At 42.4% G+C, this 26,516-nt stretch overlaps 1 protein-coding gene and 1 long non-coding RNA gene across 2 annotated transcripts in view; one reads left to right on the top strand and one right to left on the bottom strand.

The window, feature by feature from the left end:
• The window catches only part of LOC140906530 (uncharacterized), a 76,837-nt gene that overhangs the window by 36,698 nt on the left and 13,623 nt on the right, over positions 1 to 26,516 (top strand). The gene's annotated exons all lie outside the window — the stretch shown is intronic.
• TMEM64 (transmembrane protein 64) lies at positions 3,955 to 26,262 on the bottom strand. Its single transcript, XM_073330616.1, has 3 exons — positions 25,003 to 26,262; positions 18,295 to 18,450; positions 3,955 to 6,458 (listed from the first exon to the last, which is right to left on the bottom strand). The coding sequence occupies exons 1-3, from the start codon at positions 25,738 to 25,740 to the stop codon at positions 6,264 to 6,266; spliced, it is 1,089 nt and encodes a 362-aa protein (XP_073186717.1). The 5' UTR covers positions 25,741 to 26,262; the 3' UTR covers positions 3,955 to 6,263.

The raw sequence follows: 26,516 nt of genomic DNA, 5'->3' as shown, positions 1-26,516 counted from the left end.
GTGATAGATTTTGGCTGGGGTTGGGTTACAAATCACTTGTGGAGCGGGGGAAGGAGGGAGAGAAATGAAATTATGTTCTTATTGTATGAGTAAAGGGCAGTAGAACTGCACTTAGCCTGTGCTGATTGAAGGCATCAAGAGAGGGTGGGGACAGGTGTTTTGCTTGATGGTCTGCCTGAGTCACAAGTACTTTTTGACCTGACCCTCTCCCCTGTTTAAAGACAGAGCTGATTAGGCTCCACAGATAGTCTTTTGTTTGGTTAAGTGACCACTACAGCTGATAATCAGGTCTAAGTGATTAGACCTGCTGTGGGACAGTGTTTCTGTGGAAGAGACAGCCCAGTCTGCACTAGCAGTGAGGTTCCTCCACTGACAACTCAGCTGAAATCACTGAGAGCTGGGTGGAACCCCAAGAGACCAACTAGCAGAGGTCACAGTGGCAGGTGGCAGCGGAAGATGATGGTGCAGAGCCATTGATAACAGATCGATGGAGTGAGCAATGGCACAACGAACAACAGCAGCCAGAGCGAACAGTGAGCAGCTGGAGGAACGAGCAAGGTGCCTTCTTGCCCCCCACCTGGGAGTTGAACTCATGTGAAAGCACCTCTGAACTCTGAGTCTCCACTGACCAAGGACAACACTGGTGAGTGTTAATGAGGCTGTTAAGAATGCTGGAGACCATAACACAGTTTATGCGAACAAAACGTGGCTGTGGTATACTTTCTATTTAGGCAAGAGATACCACGCACTACAAACTGGAGGCCAATGTTAAGTGCATTGTCACTTGTTCATCCTGAAGTTGAACACTGATTCTGAACAAGACTAGCAAATGCTTACTATCTTTCTGCAAGAAACTCAACTGACTGGCTAGAAGCACGTGGTGCAGAAGTGAAAGAGTCAGTTGAAAAAATGAAGAACTCTCACCACAAAAAAGTTTGCATACATGGCTGATGAATGCACCGATGCAAATGGGCATCAAGTATTAAGTCAATGTGTACGTTAACTTGATGTCAGTGGTAGGCCAGTAGATGCATTTCTAGATGTTCAAGTTATAGAAAACACATCGGCTGCATCTGTGACAACCCACATTTTAGAAGAGTTAAATGCTTGTCAACTGGACCCCAAACAGTTGGCTGCTTGTACATTTGATGGAGTTGCAAACTTCTCTAGAAGACATGGAGGAGTACAAGCTTTGCTCAGAGAAAAGCGTAACCCTAATCTCTCTCATACACACTGCAGAGGCCATCTACTCCAACTAGCGCCAGTACAAGCTGCAGACTCTTCAAAAGACATTTAAAAAGCTATACATTTAATGCCTTCATTATATTCTTTTTTCAGCAAGAATCCAGTCTTTTTGGACATCTTGGAAAATATAGACGATACACTGGGACTGAAGTTCAAATTAGTCCAACCTGGAAAAAACCCTTTGGCTTTCTCATGAGGGATCCTTGGCCGTTGTCTTACAATTACTCCAGCCATTATTACTGGCTTTGGAAAGTACTACCAAAATAGGATGGATCTAAGTAGCGAGGCTGGTGGATTACATTTGCTACTACGTTCAGAGAAGACTATTGCCATTCTCTCCCTTGTAAGTCTACTGTTGAAACCACTTGGGTCATTAAACAATGCCATCCAGGCATCTGCTACAACAGTCATAGATCTTTGTCCAGCAATAGAAGCTACATTTGGATCAGAGAGCTATCCATTGAAAAAGTACTGCAAGAAACGCAAAAGACTTCAGTCCAGAAGTTAAGTAATGAAGGCATTTATATTGAATCCTTAAGTGAAGAGGACAAGAAGTGTTTGTTAAGACAACTGAAAAAGTACACAGACTTGATTCTTAAAACTCTACAACAGTGACTTATAGATTCTACTCAACCTCTACACAGCTTTTACAGATCCCTGTCCTGTAAAACATCAACAGTTGAGTGGAGTGAGGCACTACCAGCAATGGGACTGCCCCGTGTTCAGGACAGAATAGAGAATTTGAACACAGTGGAATATCATACGACGAATGAATGAAGATTTGACTTCAACTTCTTTATCATCATCACTAGTGGCTTGACCCAATTTTTGTGCTATGTTTCCTGGGATGAAAGAAGTAGGAATTCATCTCTTGTTACTCCCAGTCACAACAGCTACAGTTGAGCATTCTTTTGCCTCATTGAATAGAATTTTGTGTTCTGAAAGAAGTGGCCTTCTGCCTGATCATGTGAATGATCTAATGAGCATATCAATTGAAGGAATGGAAGTACTGGACACACGAAAAGCCACCAAAGATGAACGCATTGAATTCAAGAAGTTCATTAACAAAGTTGTGCAAAATTATAACAAGAAACCAAGAAGGATGAAGATGTAGTGCTTCATAGAAGACTTGAGTAGCGAACTTTAATTTGTGATTTTAAAACATGAGTTAAATCTAATTAAGTGGTCATGAAACATTTTTCAGTTTTTACTATGGTGCCACAGAGCCACCTTCACGGTCTCACCCCTCATCAGCCCTGACCCCCCCCCCCCACACACACACTTCAATTCCTGGGGAAAACCACTGTCCCTAACCCCCATCTCTACACCTTCCACGTGGCATCAGAGGTCACATCCCTACCACCGCACTGCGGGACAATAAGGACAACCACAGCTTCACCCCTTTCCTGCTCGGAGGAAGTAAGCCAAGTAGATTAATACAGGATAAAAAACATCCTAGAAGCTTGGATGGGGAAAACACAGGACAAATGGCATAACTCTGCAGTGCTAGGCTCCCTGTGCAAATACTACAACAGGAACTTCATGGGGTACCTCCAGTGGAGTTGGGGAACAGTTACATTCCCTGGCACCCTCAGGCTTCCCAGCACAGGAAGTATTAATACCAACTTCCATTGTATGCTGGCATTCTCATGCTCTATATCCAAACCACCCTGATGTTACATGGGTGGGACTGCCACCTGCATCTTTACTATATTATAGTAACTTGCCACAGAGCTACTTTAGCGATTCCCTGCCCTCACCAACAACAACATTGGTATGGAGGGGAATATTCATTAAAAATAATCCACATCATCAGCCAAATCCTGGCTTTGCTTTGCCCAGTCAAGTGTCCCTGCTGACTATTTGAATGAGTTTGGGGAGCAGAAGACAATCAGCACCTCTTCAGTCTTCAAAGGAAAGGCTGCATGCAATGTGTAAAAGCATTCTTTTCCACTTCTGCATCACTTCAACTACTGAAGTAATTATGTGAAGACTGTGTAAAAATATTACCATAGTGAAGCTCTTAAATGAAGAAGCCACTGCTAGTAAGCACTTAGTGTAAAGTTGACTTTTGTCATTTTGCTACAGTTTCACTTATTATTCTAGTACCATTAAACTCAAAGACTTCCATTTCTATCTTTTCAGTTACCTATAATTTAGATTTATGTCAAACCACAAATTAAACTGAACATTGTAGCTCAAACAAGTTTGTGAAGGTGATATGCAAAAAATTTTTAGTTGAGTTTGTGCCCCTTTTTTATTATCTATGAAGGCAACCTAAAAAGGATTCTTCAAGGCAGTTTCCCAAGCCAGATTTTATTTCTGCTCTTTAAATCTATATATCTGTCAAGACATATGGTGTTTCCTAGATTAGCAGATTTCTCAGCTATGTATTTGTGAACTATCATGCTTTCACAGCTGCAGCTTCAGTTAACGTCCCAGACATTTGGGGATGTTAACCAGGTGTTAATTTAAAAAAGTAAATAGACTACAAATCCCTTCCCACCAACTACTCAGTTTCTTTAATCTTATATAATAATTTTACTAGTTCTCCTGTCACTATAGACTTTTCCAGGCAAAAAGAGAGAAAACCAAATATTGTTTTCCTTTGGAGTCACTTCCCAAACTACCCCTTCACAGCAACAGGGGAAAATTTAATACTTAACATATATTTGTTTAAAGAATTTATTGTATAAAATTATGATGGGCATGAAATAGAAACAGTTCTTTTTAATGCATATTTCCCATTAACCTGTACACAAGTATTACAAGCATCAAGCAAAATGCAATAATTCTAAGAACTAATTCCATACTACAAAAAGCATTCACATAGTGAAGCTACTCTGGTTACAAAATATTAAATAAAAGCACTTCAAAATATGTATTTGGGAAATGTAATTAAATGAGCAATGCTTGCTTAAATTAGTTAAACAAATAAAACACCTCACACACATACAACTTTGTTGGTTCAACCCACATGGAGTAAAGTTCAGATCCATTCATTTACTGGGATTATTCTTGGAAGGGGGAAAAAAAAAAAAACCAACATTGTTACGAAAGGGATCAATCATTATTTGATGACATATAATGCCATCAAGTAGTAATCCAGCTCTCATGAGTTTTCATACAGAGAGGAATGCAGTTGTTGGGAGACCAACATGTGCGAACACACATACACCTCAAGGCATGTACCAATTTTCTCTTTAAAAAGACATTTCAAACTTCACTGCTTAATTTAGCAAATTCAGCTCCTGAGGTCACAAGACCTAAGAACAGGGGTCTACAAAAGATACTTACACATTTAATGTAATTTTACTTGCACTACTGCGAAGTCTGTAGATGTCAATTTTTTTTAAATATGATACATCCTCACTATAAGACTGTTAAAAGGTTACCAAATCTCTGCTTCCCAGCTACCTTGAAGGCCCTTGTCCTCTACAGCAAGTGATTCATTTAATCACTGGTAAATCCTGTGCTTGCACATCCTAACAGCAGCCTTACACGAAGGAGGTACTGTAATAAGCAATTACATTCTAAACACATTTAAATTCTAAATTCACATCTAAATTTCAAAAGACCAGAAATTATTTTTACAGCTTAAAACAAAATAACTACAAAGGTCATTTCTCAAAAGAAAAGGTAATAAATCCAGCTATTTTTGTGCCGGTTACTGTTCATCTGTTTGAGGCAGCTGAGGAGTGTTTGTATGTATATCTACAGTATGTAACTCACACATACAAATATCTACACACACAAGCACTAACATACTGAAGATCAATCCACAGCTCACACAAAAGGAGCACTATCCCATAATTCTAGTATAATTTTATCTTTTTCAAAATGGATTCTGAATTCCTGAGTCTCAAAGACACTGCTGTCCTTTTCTATTAATTGATCTGAAGGAAAGTCTCTAGTTTGCATTTCTCCTAAGGGTACAATAGTTTAAATCTTTTTAAAATGTAATGAGGGGGAAAAAGAGTGACTGGGATCAGTTTGATTTTTTAAAGCATTTTTAAAAGGAATAAAGGATCTTCACCACTATATAATGAAGGCCACCTTAGTCTAAGACCTCTTATGCTAATATACCAACATTTTTGTGGCAGGGAGAGATTTAGGTCCCTGTTCTTAACTGTATGCATTATGTGCAATGAAAACAAAAATCCGTCCTTTAAATAAATTGGTTAAAAAAAAAAATGTATAAATAGAATTGCAATGGAACAGCCCTTTTGTTACAATCCACGTGGTAAAGTCACTGGAGCAGATAACTCATGAGTTCTCCCTCAGATAGTGCTATATTCACCATAACCTATTATGTCCTCTATAATTTCCCTTTTACTTTGCATATTACACAGTGTAACTTAAAATGTTATTTAAGAGCACTTCAGTCCCACGATGTAGGATTTAAGCTTGTGTGAATAAGTACAAGTGGCTCTGCAACATTTCAATGATTTACAAAAATACATTCAACCAAAAATTTATATAGGATTCTCTTTTTAAAATAAAAAATGGGGGGAAAGCCAAATGGTCCCATAATTAGCAAAGTAATACACTATCATTTCTGGAAATATTTACAAAGCAAAGCACATTCAAGAGTATTGTACATTGAATTGCATACTTTTTACTCATTCATCTTTATCAGTAATAAAGATCTACTGTATATAATTATTCAACCTTATAAATAATGCTAAGCAGAAAAATATTTACCTCTGGGCCATTTTTATCAGTTTCTAAGAGCAAACACAAAACAAAATCTAAAGTGCAGGCTACAGATCATGACAGGCATAATAAAGGACAAAAGGTGCAGTGATTTGCATCTACATTTCGAAGTTGGTTAAACATCTATTGTTCCTTGCTAAATATCACCCTCCTTGTGCAATTTAATAACTGGTGAGTTGGTCTATGTCACAGTACAACCTGTAACCGCTTGGCTTTGTTTTTTTACACCGGTTATAGTTGTCCATAGCCATTTCTAGGTAATAGCTTAGATTTACAAAACCTTATATTTTTAATACTTTAAATCACACAATATTGATCCCCCCCCCAGAAAATGTTATTGTCCTCTTGTTGCAGAATGTTGTTGAAGAAGTGATGCTTGGTTGGCTGCCTGGAGCAAAGGAAGTTTTCATTTCCATTTCACATGCTACGATAGCTGCGTTCAATTCCACTTGAGCTCGGTGAACAACATAAAACATGAGACCGAAGCTTATAACAATCTATGAATAAAACAAACACACTGCAATTGAAAAAATATATAGCTAAAAACAGGAATACAAAGCAAATACTTTAGGTGAAGCATTAAGATAAGGAGTTCTCAGTACACAGCTTTATAGATCACTTGTTAATATTTAGAGGTAAATGCATTCAGAGGAAGATAAACCTAACCAATAGGTTAATCCATGTCTAATACACTGCCATTGATATGTGAGAAGCCAGAGATTAGATGGGACTTCAGAATTGGCAGGTGCTGTAAATCTAGGTGCTTTCTTCCATATGTTGTCATTGACAAACTTGTAAAGGTGAGTTTTGCTATTCATTTCCTGGTAAAGAAATCCCTCCACCTACCTGCATGAGCGGGTGCGAACCAAGACACTTCCCTAGTAGGTATCAAGCACAAGAGCACAGACAGCTGCAACAGCACAGGAGCCAGCAAACAGAGCTGTAAACAGGGGAGTTTGAGTGGGAGGTTGGCGGGGGAGGGGAGGGGTGTAAAAGCCAGGCAAAGGCTACTGAAGGGATTGTGTGGTGTTCTAGCAGTGTTTTGGTGCTTGTTGGGGGTTTGTTTTGCTGTGGGTGATGGTGTTTTGGTGTGGTTTGTGTTTCCCGGACTAACAGGATTTAGGTGGGAAGGCTATGACAGATACAGAGGCAGCAGTGGTAGTGACCCAAGTAGTGGAAGACACAATGAAGAGGACTGGATGTAGAAGCTGCAGCATGTAACATGATCCTGGAGGGGGTACCTGGAAAGAGTTTCGTTTGCATGAAGTGCCGCCTGATAGAGCTGATGGAAGAAAAGATCCAAGGATTGGAGATGCAGGTGGAAACTCTGGTAGAGTTTAGAAGGGGGTTTGAGCGGATGATGGAGCAAAGATATGAGGAGGCTGAAGAGGAAAGCTCAGACTTGCAGATGGAAGCAGGACCAAAGAACTCTGAGGGGATACTGCTGGGTGAGGAAAGTGGACAGTGGAAGCATGTGACTAAGAGAACCAGGAAGAGGAAAAGATGGGCTAGTGAAGGAGAAAGAGCTCAGGAACAGGTTTGCGGAGCTGGAAAATGAAGGGGCACGGCAGGTGGTCACTGAAGGTGAGAGAGCAAGGAAGAAGAGAAGAGAAGCTACTCCTATAGGAAGAGGGCAAGAGTCAACGGAGATAACACCAAATAGGAGCCCCAGGAGGATATGGGATGGGTTGCAGAGGATTGCAAGGGACAATAGGAATAGAGAGGACATGCAGCCAGAGGGAAGAGGGGATAGACTGGAGAATCGCACCATTGCCAAGAAAAGGCAGGTCTACGTGATTGGGGACTCCTTACTGAAAAGGATAGACAGGCCTGTAACAAGAGCTGATCCAGAGAACAAAAGGGTGTGCTGTCTGCCAGGTGCTAAGATACGAGATGTGGACCTGAGGCTGAAGAGGAGCCTACCGGGAGCTGGAAAGAATCTACTGATTGTCCTTCACGTGGGAACAAATAATAACGGCTAGATTCTCGCTGGAACGTATTAAGGGAGACTATGCCAGGCTGGGGAAGATGCTTAAGGAAATTGAGGCTCAGGTGATCTTCAGCGGGATTCTGCCTGTTCCGAGAGAAGGGAAACAAAGGTGTGACAAGATTATGATGCTCAACAGATGGCTCAGGCAGTGGTGCTATAAGGAGGGCTTTGGGATGTATGGCCACTGGGAAGCATTCATGGACAGAGGACTGTTCTCTCGGATTGGACTTCATCTGAGTAAGGAGGGAAATAGACTTCTAGGATGGAGGACGGCACAACTGATCAAGAGAGCTTTAAACTAGGAATTGGGGGGAGATGGTTCGGAGATGTCCAGGTAATCTCCACACCTGATTTTAACATTGAGAGGGAAGAAAAGATACAGCCGTGGGTAGGAGAATGGATATAAGGAGGAAGGGGAGTGTAGATACCAGTCTAATAGGTGATACTGGCGATAGAATGTCTGTGCCTAATCGGGTAAAGAACGTGACCAAGGCCAAACAGCAAAAATTAAGATGTTTGTACACTAATGCAGGAGACTAGATAACAAAATGGAGGAACTAGAGCTACTGGTGCAGGAAGTGAAACCAGATACTATAGGGATAACAGAAACATGGTGGAATAGTCGTCATGACTGGAGTACAGCTATTGAAGAGTATGTGCTGTTTAGGAAAGACATAAATAAAGACACAGGTGGTGGAGTAGCGTTGTATATCAATGAGGTAGACTGTAAAGAAATAAGAAGTGATGGAATGGATAAGAGTCTGTCTGGGCAAAAATCACATCGGGGAAGAAAGCTACTAGAGCCTCCCCCGGGATAGTGCTTGGGGTGTGCTGTAGACCACCGGGATCCGATCTGGATATGGATAGAGACCTCTGAATGTTTTTAATGAAGTAACTACAAATGGGAATTGTGTGACCATGGGAAACTAACTTCCCAGATATAGACTGGAGGACAAGTGCTAGTAATAATAATAGGGCTCAGATATTCCTGGATGCGATAGCTGATGGATTCCTTCACCAAGTAGTTGCAGAACCAACAAGAGGGGATGCCATTTTAGATTTGGTTTTGGTGAGTAGTGAGGACATCATAGAACGTTGTCGGGGACAGCCTTGGTTCGAGCAATCATGACTAATTCAGTTCAAATGGAAGGATAAATAAAGATAGATCTGTGACTAGGACTTTTGATTTCAAAAGAGATAACCTTAAAAAAATTAAGGAAGTTAGTTAGGGAAGTGGATTGGACTGAAGAACTTGTGGATCTAAAGGAGGCGGCGGCCTGGAATTACTTCAAGTCAAAGTTGCAGAAACTATCAGAAGCCTGCACCCCAAGAATAGGCAGGAGTTGTAGACCAAGCTGGATAAGCAAGAACCTTTGAGAGGTGATTAAGAAAAAGCAGAAAGCCTACAAGGAGTGGAAGATGGGAGGGATTAGAAGGAAAGCTACCTTACTGAGGTCAGAACAAGTGAGGAAGGCCAAAAGCCATGTAGAGTTGGACCCTGCAAAGGGAATTAAAACCAACAGTAAAAGGTTCTATAGCCACATAAATGAGAAGAAAACAAAGAAAGAAGTGGGACCGCTAAACACTGAGGGTGGAGTGGAGGTTAAGGATAACCTAGGCATGGCCCAATATCTAAACAAATCCTTTGCCTCAGTCTTTAATGAGGCTAATGAGGAGCTTAGGGATAACGGTAGGACGACATGGGAAGGAGGATATGGAGGTAGATATTACCACATCTGAGGTAGAAGCCAAACTTGAACAGCTTAATGGGACTAAACTGGGGGGCCCAGATAATCTTCATCCAAAAATATTAAAGGAAACTGACACATGAAATTGCAAGCCCATTAGCAAAAACTTTTAATGAATCTGTAAATTCAGGGGTTGTACCGTATGACTGGAGAATTGCTAACATAGTTCCTATTTTTAAGAAAGGGGAAAAAGTGGTTCGGGTAACTATAGGCCTGTTAGTTTGACATCTGTAGTATGCAAGGTCCTGGAAAAAATTTTGAAGGAGAAAGTAGTTAAGGACATTGAGGTCAATGGTAATTGGGACAAAATACAACATGGTTTTACAAAAGATAGATTGTGTCAAACCAACCTGATCACCTTCTTTGAGAAGGTAACAGATTTGTTAGACAAAGGAAACGCAGTGGATCTAATTTACCTCTATTTCAGTAGGGCATTTGATATGGTTACACATGAGGAATTATTAGCTAAATTAGAAAAGATGGGCTCAATATGAAAATTGAAAGATGGATAAAGAACTGGTTAAAGGGGAGACTACAACGGGTCATGCTGAAAGGTGAACTATCAGGCTGGAAGGAGGTTACTAGTGGAGTTCCTCAGGGATCGGTTTTGGGACCAATCTTTTTATTACTGACCTTGGCACAAAAAGCGGGAATGTGCTAACAAAGTTTGCAGATGACACGAAGCTGGGAGGTATTGCCAATTCAGAGAAGGACTGGGATATCATACAGGATGATCTGGATGATCTTGTAAACTGGAGTAATAGTGAAAAGTGCAAGGTCATGCATTTAGGGATTAACAACAAGAATTTTTGTTATAAACTGGGGACGCCTCATTTGGAAGTAACAGAGGAGGAGAAGGACCTCGGAGTATTGGTTGATCACAGGATGACTGAGCCGCCAAAGTGATATGGCCGTGAAAAAAGTTAACGCGGTCTTGGGATGCATCAGGCGAGGTATTTCCAGTAAAGATAAGGAGGTGATAGTACTGTTATACACGGCACTGGGCGAGACTTCATCTGGAATACTGTGTGAAGTTCTGGTCTCCCATGTTTAAGAAAGATGAATTCAAACTGGAACAGGTACAGAGAAGTGCTACTAGGATGATCTGAGGAATGGAAAACCTGTCTTATGAAAGGGGACTCAAGGAGCTTGGCTTGTCTAGCCAAACCAAAAGAAGGCTGAGGGGAGATATGATTGCTCTCTATAAATATATCAGAGGGATAAATACCACGGAGGGAGAGGAATTATTTAAGCTCAGTACCAATGTGGACACAAGAACAAATGGATATAAACTGGCCATCAGGAAGTTTAGACTTGAAATTAGACGAAGGTTTCTAACCATCAAAGGAGTGAAGTTCTGGAACAGCCTTCCAAGGGAAGCAGTGGGGGCAAAACACATATCTGGCTTCAAGACTAAGCTTGATAAGTTTATGGAAGGGATATATATGATATGATGGGATTGCCAAAATTAGGCTATTAATTGATCTTCAACTATTAGCAGTAGATATGCCCAATGGCCTGAGATGGGATGTTAGATGGGGTGGGATCTGAGTTACTACAGAGAATTCTTTCCTGGGTGTCTGGCTGGTGAGTCTTGCCCACATGCTCAGGGTTTAGCTGATCGCCATATTTGGGTCTGGGAAGGAATTTTCCTCCAGGGCAGAAAAAGGCAAAATATCATTCTGGAGTGTATTAATAAGAGTGTTGTATATAAGACACGGGAGGTAGTTGTCCCACTCTACTTGGCACCGGTGAGGCCTCAGCTGGAGTACTGTGTGCAGCTCTGGGCACCATGCTTTAGGAAAGATGTGGGCAAATTGGAGAGAGTTAAGAGAAGAGCAACAAAAATGTTTAGAAGGTTTAGAAAACCTGACCTATGACGAAAGGTTAAAAAACACTGAGCATGTTTCATCTTGAGAAAATACGACCAAAGAGGGACCTGATAACAGTCTTCAAATATGTTAAGGGCTGTTATAAAGAAGACTGATCAATTGTTCTCCATGTCCACCGAAGGTAGAACAAGCAGCAATGGGGTTAATCCGCAGTAAGGGAGATTTAGGTTAGATATTAGGAAAAGCTGGTCTAACTATAAGGGTAGTTAAGCTCTGGAATAAGGAAGGTTGTGGAATCCGCATCCCTGCAGGATTTTAAAAACAGTTTGGACAAGCATCCATCCAGGGATGGTCAGGTTTACTCGGTAGTGCACAGGAGGCTTGGTAGTCAGCACAGGAGGCTGAACTTGACATCTCAAGGCCCCTTACAACCCTACATTTCTAGGATTCTATAATTTATGAACTTCACTGGAAATATAGATAGGATGGAGGTCTCTTGTGTATAGATGGAGATAAGGCTGGGTTATAAAATTAAGGTTGACTTTAGGAATTAATCTTCAAAAATTCCCTGCTTTTACAGCATGGAGGAGGGTTGGAATTTTTTTGTGTTGATTTTAAGGGCATTATAGTCTCAATCTGAATTGAATGAGTGTCTGGGATTCCCCCCCACCCCAACTGAGGCCTTTTTCGTACTCTTGTAATTAAAAAAAAAAAAAAAAAACAGTTGAATAGGTTTTGCTTCTTAAGGCCTATGTATTTTCAGTGATGTCCTAAAGTTAACTCTACCAGCAGTGTGTTGTTTCAGTGGAGTCTCAGCTATGATTGTCAGGGGAATGACTCTCAAACACAAAACTGCTTTCTTGCTGTTCAAAACACAGGTACCACTTTAAGAGGTTACCCCACTTTAGGTAGGTCTAGCAGAACTAAACAATCCCAAATAAACAGACTTTAGCTTAGAGAGAACTTCCTCTGACCCTCCAAAAAAACTTAACCCCACAGACCCTAAAATTCCCACGTGTAAGGAATTTGAGTTTGCATTAAGGACCATCACATATAAAATACTTTTATATAAAGCCATCTGAAACAGCAGTGGACCAAAAAAAAAAAAAAAAACCACCTAAAAACACTTCAGTGCAAGATATGAAATAGCAACCTGTTTCAAACCTCCCAACATAAATTAACTTCAAATGTTCCATAGAAACAAAATTCTTCTCTGAGCAGAGGCTACACTTGAAAGTTTTCAGTCAGAAGACAGTTTTAGTCAGAAACTTACAAAGAGGTGATAAGGAATTCAAAATAGGGCTTAGAATATAAGTTGTTTTGCAACCTGAAAAAAGGATTCTGGAAGGATAAAAGTAATTTCAAAATATTGCTTCCTACATTAAACGCACCACATACTCACAGACAAATAGGACCACCACAAAACAAAACTGTTATTAAATCTTAGCTGAATAGTCTCACTACTCCTGTTGCTCATGTTTTCATTTAACCTCATTTAAGGCAACAGTCAATTTCACCTTTAGGTTCCGCAGCAGCACAATGTGAAATGTTTTGTTGTGAACACTGCAGGGAAATGTTAATTGGCTTGAAAACTGTTTCAGTGAGATTTAAACAAAAAAAAAAACCAAAAAAAAAACCCCATAGAAACATGGCTACTCTTCTCCTCTATTTTAAAAGTTTATATGGAGATATAAAACTTAAATTTGGAGTCACATTTGACCTGACATTGTCCCTTTATGTGGTCACCACAGGCTCTGGTTTCCTCTGGGCCCCGGGGGCTGCCCCCATCCACTCCCTTCCTCCAAGCCCCCACCCTTGCCCCTTCTCACCCCCCGCTCCGCCTCTTCCTGAAAGGTTCCACCCCCTCCCCATAGTGCACCCCATCCTGCTCTCCCCCCCCCCCCGTAGCGCCTCCTGCACACTGTAGAACAGCTGATCGCAGAGGACAGGGGCGCTGGGGGGGGAAGATGAGTAGATTGGCAGAGCTGCCAGCAGATAGAAGGCGCTGGGGAGGGCAGGGGGGAGCTGGCTGCCGGTGGGTACTAAGCACCTGCTAATTTTTTTCAGTGAGCGCTCCATGGCTGGAGCACCCACAGAGTCGGCACCTATGGCAGTCACTATTTGACATGGGAAGCACTCACCACTGAAATAGAGTCGCCTCCAGGGTGAAGTGTGGCAAATCATTCTGCCCCAAGGATAATCACTTGTTCTTAGAAAAGCAAATTAATAAGAACTTTCCAAATGGAACTACAGAAGAAATTCCAAGTAGGCAGAAGTAACTACTAACACTGAAACTGGGCAAGGGCAGCAAGATTAATACCATTCAAAAAGTGCCGCAGAATCTTTAACAACAAATGATCAAATTCTCATCTAAGCCTCATCTGAAAGACAGCACTTCCAGCAGTACAATATCCCATACATAGCACAAAGCTGAGGATGGTTCACTCCCAGCTGAGAAACCTGCCAACTACTACCACCACAAAAATGAATCAAGGGCTGGGGGAAAAATGCCCTACAGTGACAGATTTACAGAACTCAATATGTTTAATTTATCAAAAAGAAGACAGACAGTGTAATCAAGTCACCTCTCAAAGTACCACCACCAGGGCCAAATCTATTAACTCCATAAAGATTGATAAAACAGTCAAAAGTGATATAACTTCACACACTTCCTGTCTGAGTGGCATGCTCCAGAGGTCCCAAACATCCAAAACAGCATTTTACATTGTTATCCTGCAAATTACAAATCAAGATTCTGTCCTTACAGTTTGCTGCATACAGGCAGAGACCCTCTGAAGTCAATGGGGCTCCATATGGGTGAAGGTATCTTTTTGCGTACAAGTTACAGGATCAGTGCCCAAGATATTTAACATTTATTACTAATTTTACACATTGAAATATATGATTTTGACTCTCCCCTTGCCCCAAACCAGATTAACTTCTGCTGTCATTTGATAAAGCTAGGTTAAATAGTTAAATTTGACAAATTTAGCCTTTGTTTGCAAACTGTGCAGGAAGAATTTAACAAATTTAGGAAAATTTTATTCAGGATTACTCACCAAACAGCTTCTAAAACTATCTGATCTGTCAATTGAACATTCATACCAAAATGTTCATAAGCAATGTTCAAAATTCAAGTTATTGTTTAGTTCTAATTGGATGTATGTGTGTCATATACTCTTATTTCCATTGCCTGATTGAATAAACTTTTAGACTCGGGTTTCTCCTTTAAGTTCAAAATTTGCAGTCTATGAATAGTCTCTAATGTTCATTTAGATTTGGCCATTTCAACAAACATTACTGCCAGTAAGCTTGTCCCTCAGAATATTCACTGAAAGCAACCACAAAAGCAGCTAAAGCAAATCACATTTCGTATTTCAGAAATGTTCAGAGTAGTAGTTTTTTTAAAGCTATTTACTCAGCTCTAAGTTACTCATTAGGGCCCAAATGTTGAGTCCAGGTAGCCAGGCAAAGTGCTGGGAAAAAGCATGAGAAGCGGGTGGTGGTAGTGAATCAAAGGACTCCTCCAGTAACTGATCCTTCCCCCACTTCTTCAGTCACTTCTTCTGATCTCTTCCTATATTCAGCCCCCCAATGTGCAGCTGAACCATGCCATTTCCACTACATAGGCAGCCTCTGTATCCATGAAGGAGGTGGCTAGATTTAGCCCTTAGCAATTTTTAAGACAACCACCACAGCACTAGCCCAGTAACAGAGCTTCATAAGTAAAATGAAAGATGTTCAAATAACCTTTTTATTTTCTCTCATTATCTTTCCAGTTTATTTAACCCATGCTCTTACATAGATGTCAATATTCTCAAGCAAGCTTCATCAGCAAACAAGTAGCACATACAAATTTATTTAAATGGAGCCTGGTGTTGATTTTGTATCTTATTCTTTTTATAAAGAGGTTTTATGATTATAAAAGTTGAACAAGACAACTACAGTATAACAACAAGGAGTCCGGTGGCACCTTAAAGACTAACAGTTTTATCTGGGCATAAACTTTCATGGGCTAGAACTCACTTCATCACCTGAGTGAAAATTACAGATGCAGGCATTGTTATACTGACACATGAAGAGAAGGGAGTTACCTCCACAGATGAGGAGGTGTCAATTCCAGGAGAGGCAAAGCTGCTTTTGTAAGGAGCCAGCCACTCCCAGTCCCTATTCAGGCCCAAATTAATTGTGTTCAATTTGCAAATGAATTTTAGTTCTGCTGTTTCTCTTTAAAGTCTGTTTCTGAAGGTTTTTTTGTTCAAGTATAGCTACTTTTAAATCTGTTATAGAATGTCCAAGAAGATTGAAGTGTTCTCCTACTGGCTTTTGTATGTTACCATTCCTGATGTCGATTTGTGTCCATTTATTCTTTTACATAGGGACTGTCCAATTTGGCCAATGTACAGGCAGAGGGGCATTGCTGGCATATAAAGCATTAGGAGACGTGCAGGTGAATGAGCCTCTGATGGTGTGGCTGATGCGGCTGGGTCCTCTGATGGTGTCGCTAGAATAGATATGGGGACAGAGTAGGCAGTGAGGTTTGCTACAGGGATGTTTTTGTGGATACAGACTAACACGGCTACCCCCCCGATACTTAACTACAGTATGATCTGCAAATTTGCAAGCAAATGGTTGCAATTGCTATTCAAATCCAAACCAATATAAAATCAACTGACAGTGTCAGGTGATGCTTTAATGCCTATTCTGCTACTAGTATAGCAATGCCAGTTCACCATGCTCCCCATTCATGGGATCTAACAATGTTGCTCGCTACCTAGGATTTAATGACATCTTGACTGTATATCAACTCTTGTATAAATAACAGAGGTCTATAAAATCATGAATTGTATGGAGAATGTGAACAGGGAAATGTTATTTACCACCTCACATAACACAAGAACCAGGGGTCACGCAATGAAATTAATAGGCAGCAGGTTTAAAAACAAAACAGAGGAAATACCACTTCACACAATCCACAGTCAAGCCATGGAACTCATTTAGACATGGGACGTTGTGAAGGCCAAAAGAGTAACTGGGTTAAAAAAAAATTAGGTAAATTCCTGGAGGATAGTTCCATCAATGGCTATTAGCCAATATGGTCAGGGACACAACATCATGCTCCAAATGTCCCTAAATCTCTGACTGCCTGAAGCTTTCACTGAACAACAGGGAAGCTGGATATGAGTCAGCAGTGTGCCCTTGTTGCCAAGAAGGCCAATGGCATTTTGGGATGTATAAGTAGGGGCATAGCGAGCAGATCGAGGACGTGATCGTTCCCCTCTATTCGACATTGGTGAGGCCTCATCTGGAGTACTGTATCCAGTTTTGGGCCCCACACTACAAGAAGGATGTGGATAAATTGGAGAGAGTCCAGGGAAGGGCAACAAAAATGATTAGGGGCCTGGAACACATGGCTTATGAGGAGAGGCTGAGGGAGCTGGGATTGTTTAGCCTGCAGAAGAGAAGAATGAGGGGGGATTTGATAGCTGCTTTCAACTACCTGAAAGGGGGTTCCAAAGAGGATGGCTCTAGACTGTTCTCAGGGGTGGCAGATGACAGAACGAGGAGTAATGGTCTCAAGTTGCAGTGGGGGAGGTTTAGATTGGATATTAGGAAAAACTTTTTCACTAAGAGGGTGGTGAAACACTGGAATGCGTTACCTAGGGAGGTGGTGGAATCTCCTTCCTTAGAAGTTTTTCAGGTTAGGCTTGACAAAGCCCTGGCTGGGATGATTTAACTGGGAATTGGTCCTGCTTCGAGCAGGGGGTTGGACTAGATGACCTTCAGGGGTCCCTTCCAACCCTGATATTCTATGATTCTATGATTCTATGAATGGATCATTCAATAATTGCCCTGTTCTCTTCATTCTCTCTGAAGTATCTGGTACCGATCACTGTCAGAAGACAGGATACTGGGCTGGACGGACCACCGGTCTGACCCAGAATGACCATTGTTATGTTTTTAATACCTACTTCTCATTAAGTCAGAATTACTTTCTAAATGGGGATGTTTCAATAGGCCACCACTACAACCACTTATTTCTATAGCAACTTTCATCTAAAAGACCTGTACAAGTTGGGATCGTTCTATACTCTTCTAATACTGACGCACAGCCAATACTGGAATGGAACCAGGCAGATATCTGGGCTTACAGGAGGCTCCAAAGTGGAGTGAATGTTTACTGCCCTAATGGCTCACTATGACAGCAGAGACTAGCGGAGCTCATTAGCACTCCAAACACACCCTCTCATCTCCCTATATTGCCCTTATATTGGAGGCTGGAGAAGCTGGTGGAGGAGGAACCAGCTATGCTGATTCTATGTCAGATGCACATACACTGGGGGAGGGGGAAATCCCCACCTGGGAGATCCACGGGCTTTTCGACCCTTTGCACCACCAGAGGCACAAAAGGGACAGATCACAGCAAAGACTCTTGCCCATCATCACTAACAGCATACTAGTACCTAAAATCATGTTAGGACACTGGTTCAGTAACAACTCAAAGAAGATTGCCCCACCCACTGAATCACCAGTATTCCAGCTGGATTTTCCTAGAATGTCTCCCATTAGTTGGAGGATGAACAAAATCACAACCCTAAAGTAGTATGGCCACATGGCAAAAAATAATAATAATAATAATAATAATAATAATTTCCAAATGTAACTGCTCTCTCTCCAGAGTCACGCGAACTACAATAAATATACTGGCTTTAAGATTAATGACTAAGAAAATAATATTAAATCATTTTTAAAAACCACTCACCTGTAAAGTAAATATAAAATAGCCACTAACACTTTGTTCTGCAATGACATCTTCCATGGTTCGCAAAGTGGTGCCTAAGTAGGAGTTTAGGAGCTGAGTAGGAAGCAGTCCAACTGAGGAAGCCATCAGATAGTTGGGTAAAGATAGATCTGTAATCTAAATGAAATCAAGCGTGAAAAGCAATATACAATTCCGATATAATTTTCCCATAACCAGTCTGACTGCCTTCCCCACAACTGTCTAAGCAAAAGTTTAGAATTCATTGTATTACAATATTCTGAAAATGACTGAGTGCAAAAGTTCCATAAAAGATCAATTCAATAAGGCAATACTTTTAAACTTGCCATTTTAAAATTCTGTTCAATTACATTTCATCTTTTGCTAGGCTGCATCTTCAACTGGACGTCCTAAGGATGCAATTACACTATCCCTTTGCTTTGTCTGCTTCATAATGGTGAGCAGAAAGAGCACTGCAGTTTATAAGAAACTTGGTCTCAGAACGAAACTAGGATATCGGGTGACATAGGCTTAGAAGACATGAAGTGAAATTTGGTGCCTATCAGCCTTTGTTTTCATATCATTTCAAGTGCATAACAAACTGAGAAAAATGTAAATGTTTATTAAAAAGTATAACGTGTTCAACATTTTCATTTAGGAAATATAATTTAGTTAAAATGCATGAAGTGTAGCTACAATATTTCTGTAAGGAAAAAAATATGACTCATTTAGAACATCCTTCATAGAAGGTTTTTTATATTACATTTTAATTGGCCCAGAATATGAATTAGAGCTAGCCAGATCCTTCTGAAAGTGGTGTTAAAAAACAGGAAAAAGAAGAAAGTGTAAATATTCTTTTGAGTCCCCCTCTCCTGCCCCGATGATCCCAGAGTTTGGTTTGTTTTTTTTCCATTTTGAGTAGCTCTTTAACTATTGTGCAGACAATTTGTACAGGGGCAAGGTACACAGTACCAGCTAAATAAAGTCAAATGGGATCAGGAGAGGTTGAGAAATAGAGAGGAATGTAAAAGATGAGAGTCCAGAAGGGTATAGGGATGCATTTCAGGCAATGAAAACAGAAGTGGGTTAAAAATAAAGTGAATTCAATTTTATGGATGCTAAGGAACATAAACTAATCTACAAGCAGATCCCTGGATTATTTTCTTTGGTGATTATGAAAGGTGTAGGTCTGACAGCTTTGGACACTGAAGTTTTCATTCTCTCCTGGCTCCAACAAAACAGGCTAAGCATTGGAAACAGCACATTCCTAGCCAATGTGATTCAATCCTGACCTGGAGGGATCACTTGTAGGGCTGAGAGAATAATTCAACTGCCCAACTCTTTCAGCCATGACCTCCCTGTGGAAGCTGTCAACAATGATGCCAACTGGCATTAACTCTGATGTGACGATCTAAGAACAAAAATAAGACCACCAACTCATTTCAAATAAAATCCCTGAAAAAGGTTACCAGAGGTTGCATGTTGGGAAAGTTTCCTTCCACTGATTTTTATGAACTGAGTACATACACTGCAAAATTTCTCTGATAATGTCGTAGGCCTCTCATTGTGGTGGTTTAAACCGTTTAGCTATAAATAAGTGGTGTACACATCATGACATTAACAAAAATAGTCCATGAGACCAACTTGGATATTCAGTTTGTGGAATGGAGGTAAGTTTAAAATACACAGGTAAAGTAAAAATAGGTCCCCAATATACTGATCAGTCACAATAAATGATATGGTATTGAGATGTTAATAAAAATCAGAGTCTGTTAATGATAACATTGACAAATACTAGTCTTGCCAAAAAGTCATTGTCAAACATATCTATTGACTTTGGAATGGATCTAGCAATGTGTGCTTAAAGACGGGATTGCTGTGATCATTTGATTCATATACCTGTTGGAAATTTGAAGCAAGCTGTCAGTTGTTCCTAAAGAATTTCTGCAGACTATCCAACAGAACACATTAAATGAAAGAAAACAACTTCTAAAGTTCTAATTAAGCACTGAGCTTCTACAAGGAAATAACTGACAATGGCACAAATCTGTAAAAAGTCAAAGACAACGACTAAGACATCAGCAGAGTTAAGTTATTTTAAGGGCTGTGTGATGAAATAAGTGACTATTCTGTGAGTGCACCATAAAGGGCAGAGTAATTATTTTAATATTTTAGAACAGATTAAATAATTGAATATCATAGTAACATTATTTTGAAAATTAAGTCACATTGCCAAAATCCCAAAGCATTCTTAGCATGAAATATTAGTGGAAGGTTTTTTGGGAAAGGGAAAGGGAAGATGGAAAATAAAAGATTTGGGTTTAGTTTTGTTACTCCACTGGAAGAAGATAATTTCCCACTCTTCCCAAATAACTTAGGAAGACACTTCCAAAATACATGTTGAAAATTTTGCTTGCTAGATTTGAACATAGGCCAGCAACATGGCTAATATATTTTCTCGCTATGGGTGTATTGCCAGATACACGCATGATTACTCTAGACCTAATTATTTGACAGATGTTCTCAGAGGACTACTACTGAAAAAAAAAAAAAAAACACCCACACCCTGTAGGAATCTGGGCCATGGTGGAACTATGCACAGACCTCCTTTATTATCATCAAGAGGATGCAGTCAGTGCTATTACTGTCTTTAAAATACTAAAGTAGATACAAGATTTTCTAAATAGGGCCTTGTCATTAAATCTAATGGAATTGGGAAGCAAATCACAAAGAATCCTTGGGGACTTCTTCCCTTTGTGAATATATAGTAAAGCATTTTACTTGCAGATATAAGTTTGCATTTTTGATTTTGTCCTGCAACACGTAAGGATGTAAGAAATAGGAAAGACTGTTTCCAACTGAAGGAGAAGCAGACAGTAAGTTTAAAATGGGTTTGGGGTTCTTGTACATCTCATCAACCCTAGGGGAAGGCCAATAGGGTCACACTTCCTTCAGTATGCCTCCCAGTATCCAGTAAGAAATTTCCCATCAATCCCTTGGTGAGGGAGGAGGAGCTTGTGGTTTGAAAGGTAGAACAGTGAATCTCCATAATGCTCTCCAGGTTATCTGATTCTTTGCCTTTGAGGGAAAGAGCAAGGAAAGGTACCAGGCTGGCCATGGTCCAATTTCAGGTCAGAGTGCAATCCCAAAGAGGTTTCCAATGGTGACAACAATGACTTAGTTAAGTGAAAAGAAAAGGAGTACTTGTGGCACCTTAGAGACTAATTGGTTAGTCTCTAAGGTGCCACAAGTACTCCTTTTCTTTTTGCGAATACAGACTAACACGGCTGTTACTCTGAAACCTGCCTTAGTTAAGTGAAAAGCCAGAAGGTATAAAATATTTCTGTGGGAAACCAGGAGGATTCCTGGGGGAGATTAATGCGTCTCCAGCAAGATTTGCATAGTTAGGGAAACAGGTTTAGTTGTGTAAGTCTTTTTCTTTCACAAAGGAGGAGGACCACCGATCTCCCAAAGACAAAAAAAAAAAAAAAAATCCAGTCTTTCTGCTGCTGGCTCCTAGCTTTCCAAGCAGTAGCAGGGGGACATTAACAAGACTCTGAGTCAGTAGCACTGCTGCTATTCAAAACTTTTCTGGTATCAATGAAATGAACAGGGATCATGTTTCATTGGGGCGAGGGATAGCTCAGTGGTTTGAGCATTGGCCTGCTAAACCCAGGGTTGTGAGCTCAATCCTTGAGGGGGCCATTTAGGGATCTGGGGCAAATACTGGGGATTGGTCCTGCTTTGAGCAGGCGGTTGGACTAGATGACCTCCTGAGGTCCCTTCCAACCCTGATATTCTATGATTCTATGTCAATTTCACACTGGAACTGCAGAGGAAAGTTATGAGCAGCAGTACCTGCATGCACTGGCACTGGCCTTGAGGGAAGGGAAAAGAAGATTGAACAAGTAGTAGTAGAGATGCAACAATCTGCATCCCCATAAGATGTTCTTGAAACGTACATGAATAGAAGGCAGAAGAGAGTACGCTCTTTTTCCTTTCTAACAGGAGATGAAACACAAACATCAGACTCAGCACTTCTGCATAGTGGGTAGTATATGCAAGCCTCCAGAGAGAACACAATGAAAGGAATACCAGCCCTATCCCTCTGCAGCAGCAGAAGGGGTGGGAGGTAGGGTTGTAGGATGGGAAAAGGAGGGCTCAGCTTGTCACTTGGACATTATCCCTTGACTTCACTTGTGAGATTTCATACCCTCAATCTTTTATATCAACCTCTGGTTAATTAATATCTGTTTTGTTTTTCCAAGCTGTGAGCTTCTAAAATCTAGTTATAAAGCATGCGAACACACATTTATATAAAAACTGAAAAAGGGTATAGATATAAAATAGAAGATTCTTTTGAACACCCACATTTCTTTCTAAATCCAATCACTCAACTGTTCCTTTTGAAAAAACATCCCCTAAGATAAACAGGAAGCTTTCAGCACACACTCCAAACATATTAAGGAGTATTCTAATGAGAAAACTGCATCACCAAAGCTTAAAAATGTGCTTGAAAACTATGCTAACATAACACTTGACATCTTACAAGTAAAAGTCTCAATTTTTTCAGACAGTTTCTACAGAAATCACAGCTTGGACCTTATACATAGAATTTATTTTGTATTTTTCTATCGTGTTAACTTGTGTGTATGCTATAGCTGCATGGGAGCGCTACTATAGTTAAGGTTGCATCATGACATCTGTTTAAAGGTCCACCGAAGTTCTCTAAAATTGGCATTCTTAGTCGGATTCATTTCAAATTTAGTGTGCATCAAGAGAGTCATGTTAGTGATCCAAATTTGGAGTCATTTGAGTTAGGGGTTGTGGAGATATAAGTCCAGGGATAAAAAAGTCATTTTTCAAAAAGTTGCCAGGTGTTTTTTTGGTTTGGTTTTGGGTTTTTTTGCTCAGAGCTACAGATCAAACTATTGATGTGATGCAAGTCAAAATGGTCTCAATCTGTTGAATATTAGTGAAGGTAGTGCGTGGCATACATTATATCTTTGCGGGACTCTGACTGAACAGTTTTTAAGAAAAATTTTACACTGCACATTTGGTAGTACAGAAAAATGAGTAGAGGGTTTAAATTCAACTCCTGTAAGCGCTTTAACATCTAAACAGTTACTCAGATTGCTTTGTAATATGGTGTGCCTCATGGGGGCATGTGGTGGTGTTAGTGATCCAAATTTGGGGTCATTTGACAGAGGGGTTCCCATGGTACGCCCCCCCTCCCCCAAAAAAACTAGTTTCCTTCCTTCCACTGCCTTATACTGTGGCTGGAGATTGCTACAATGTGAGAGTCCTGGTGGCAATTTTAATTTGGAGTGGAATGTAAATCGAAGTATTTAATTTAATTTAATTCTATTCCCACAATTTTTAGGCTTTTATATGCACACCCCAGCTCTGCCAGTGCACCCCAACCCATTGTACCTGTCAGCTCTGACTACACACAACATGCTGTATACATAAAACTAAACAAACCCCATAATTATTCCCATCTTTCAGTTATAACAATCATAGGCTAAAAAAATTGAGAAAGAAATGGATTTTTTTGAAAGTGTCCATTTAAAGGGAATTTGCATCCTTCCTAACAAACTTGCATTTTAACCAGACTTTCTCCAGATCTAGCCAATCTCATTTAAAACAAGACTCATTCATTCTGAATCACTTTTAAAGGCAGTTCTTTTAAAACTCTTTCTCTTCTGTGATATTTTGCTTTACACTATGTTCATTTTGCATAATATACAAGCCTGAGAATCTTCTACCACAACCAATCTAATAAAGTCTTGAGAATCTTTCCTTCCTCAAGCAACCGCAGAGGTGGCCTGTAAAAGCAGACAGTGGGGGGAATAGAATGCCAGATCTATCGCTGGAAGAGAGACACCCTAATTGGGGGGTTTCTGAGTAGCAGCCGTGTTAGTCTGTATCCTCTGTATCCACAAAAAGGAGTACTTGTGGCACCTTAGAGACTAACAAATTTATCTGAGCAGCGTAGCTCACGAAAGCTTATGCTCAAATAAATTTGTGAGTCTCCCAGGTGCCACAAGTCCTCCTTTTCTTTTTCCTAATTGGGGGATTCATTTTAAAAGACTACTAAGTGGTCATATTCAAACAACACTTAGGATTACTATAACGGGAAGAACTGAGAAAAACTGTGGTTTCAGTTTGCTTACTACGTGCAAGTCACAGTCCGTATGTGGGGTCAGTTTCACTGTTTTATAGCATCACCTGTGAGGCCCAGAGCTGGCAGTCAGAGTTGTGCTGTCATACTTTAGTCAGTAGGCACTAACATGGGCCCAAAGGTCCATCCAGGCAGAGCTGACTGCAGGATTAGACCCTGATCTTGCAACTGCATCCCTGCGGCACACCTTTGCCAGGTGCATGATACATTTGCCTAAGGCAGTTTCTGTTTGTGAAGCTCTTTCTCACATCAACAGGAGAGATTTTTCCCATCTAAAAAACTATGATGGAGAAACAACAAAAGCAGGGAACTCAGGCTACAAATAAGTTGTGTTTTGCAGTGTTCAGTGGTGTGAAAATCAGTGAAACAACATTGGGTCAGGTCCTAGAGCCCTGATGTCAAACCTCCATTGGGTGAAATCATGGCCCCACTGAAGTCAGTGGGAGACTCATACTGATTTCAATAAAGACACCCCCCCCCCACTCCCTACCGCCACAGGCAGCCCCCTGCTTCCGGGAGCCACTCACCGAGAACACCGCGTTTTGGAGGCCGAAGGGGATGGGGGTGAGCCTGGCCAGGGCCACCACTTTGAGGCCGCTTCCTCCCTCCACTACGCGGATTACGGCGCTGAGCTTCTCGCTGCCCTGGATCCTCGCTAGCACCCAGCGGGCCAGCAGCTTCTTGCAGACCACGTGGGCGATGAAAGTGCCGATGAGGACCCCGAGCACCATCAGCCCCATGCCCAGCACGAAGCCGTACAGGTAGCCGGCGGCCACGTTCAGCACGATGTAGCCCCAGCCGCAGGGGAAGGAGACCACGATGAAGCCCACAGTGAAGAGCAGCACGCCGGCCACGCTGTCCAGGCTCTCGGCCCAGAGCAGCAGGTCCCGCACATACTGGCGCACCAGGGCCAGCGCGGCGAAGCACAGCGCGGCCAGGACGCACACGGCCAGGCAGCTCTTGCACCAGCAGGTGCCCAACAGGCAGCACGAGCAGCGCCACGTCCTGGCCTCGGGCAGCCCGGGCCCCGCGCCACCCGCCTCCGGCAGCTGGCACAGCAGCAGCTCCGAGCGCTGCAGCCCGTTCTGCCCCGGGTGCGGCCCGCGCAGGAGCCCAGCCGCGTCTCCCTGGGCGCAGCCGGCCGGCTCCCCGCCTCCGCCAGCCCGGGCCAGCCAGCGGCTGAGGTCCTGCCGGGCTCCCTGGGCAGCCGCGAACTTGGCGGCCCGGGAGAGGAGCTGGAGCACGGCGCCCCCGGGGCTCCACATGCCGCCGGGCCCGGCCGGCTCTAGCCCGGCAGCGTGCTCCGCCGGGCGGGGATCGAGCCGCCGCGCTGGGCCAATGCCCGCTCCCCGAAGCCACTGGGCAGGGGCGGCCGCTCGTTCATCGCCCCGCCATGGCCCAGCTCCCGCGGCGACGAAGAGAGCGAGCTGCTGGCGGCGGGAGAGGGGCGGGCGCGCTTCGCGGAGGCCGGGCGGGTTCCCGGTGCTGCGTGGGCGGCGGGTCGGGTTTACGCGGCGGCTCCGGGCTGGCGGCCCTGGCAGCTGGGGAGTCCCGGGGGGCGGCCTGGTCGGCAGCGGGGCTCCTCCATCTCCCGGCGCGCTCGGCTCCGGAGGCAGCTGAGCCCCGGCGGTGCAGATGTGGCAAATCCGGCGGCGGCGTTGCCGGGCAGGGGGCGGCGCCCAGTGGGGAGGAGGGAGGAGGCTCGGGGCGGCGGCACCTCCTCCTCCTCCTCCCCCCCCAAGCGCGGGGGCGTGGGCAGGCTCCTCGTACACCGGCCTGGCCGCGGCCACGCGGGGCTCGCAGGAAGCGCGTCTCCCCCTAGATCCCGGTGACTCCCCCTTCCTTGCCCGAGGGGGCGCCCACCCACGCACCCCCGGGCTGTGCCACTGTGACCCCCACCGGCCGTTCCCAACTACCGCGGACCCTTCCCTTCCCAGGGCAAACGTGGGGCTGACTGAGGAAAACCAACAGCCTCCCGTTCCCTGTCTGCTGCCAGGGTTCTTCCTAACTGCAGGGGCTGGAGGGTTACGGACGTCACAAC

Source organism: Lepidochelys kempii, chromosome 2 (assembly GCF_965140265.1).
Source record: "Lepidochelys kempii isolate rLepKem1 chromosome 2, rLepKem1.hap2, whole genome shotgun sequence".
NCBI classification, from domain to species: Eukaryota; Metazoa; Chordata; order Testudines; family Cheloniidae; genus Lepidochelys; species Lepidochelys kempii.
Note: the sequence above shows the minus strand (reverse complement) of the source record. Positions and strands in the feature narration are given on the sequence as shown.

Coding starts and splice junctions, on each gene's coding strand:
- TMEM64 (XM_073330616.1), bottom strand. CDS start 25,740: ATGTGGAGCCCCGGGGGCGCCGTGCTCCAGCTCCTCTCCCGGGCCGCC. Junction 18,451..25,002: donor TCCAAAACGCGGTGTTCTCG/GTGAGTGGCTCC, acceptor GATTTCATTTAG/ATTACAGATCTATCTTTACC. Junction 6,459..18,294: donor ATTTTATATTTACTTTACAG/GTGAGTGGTTTT, acceptor TTTTATTCATAG/ATTGTTATAAGCTTCGGTCT.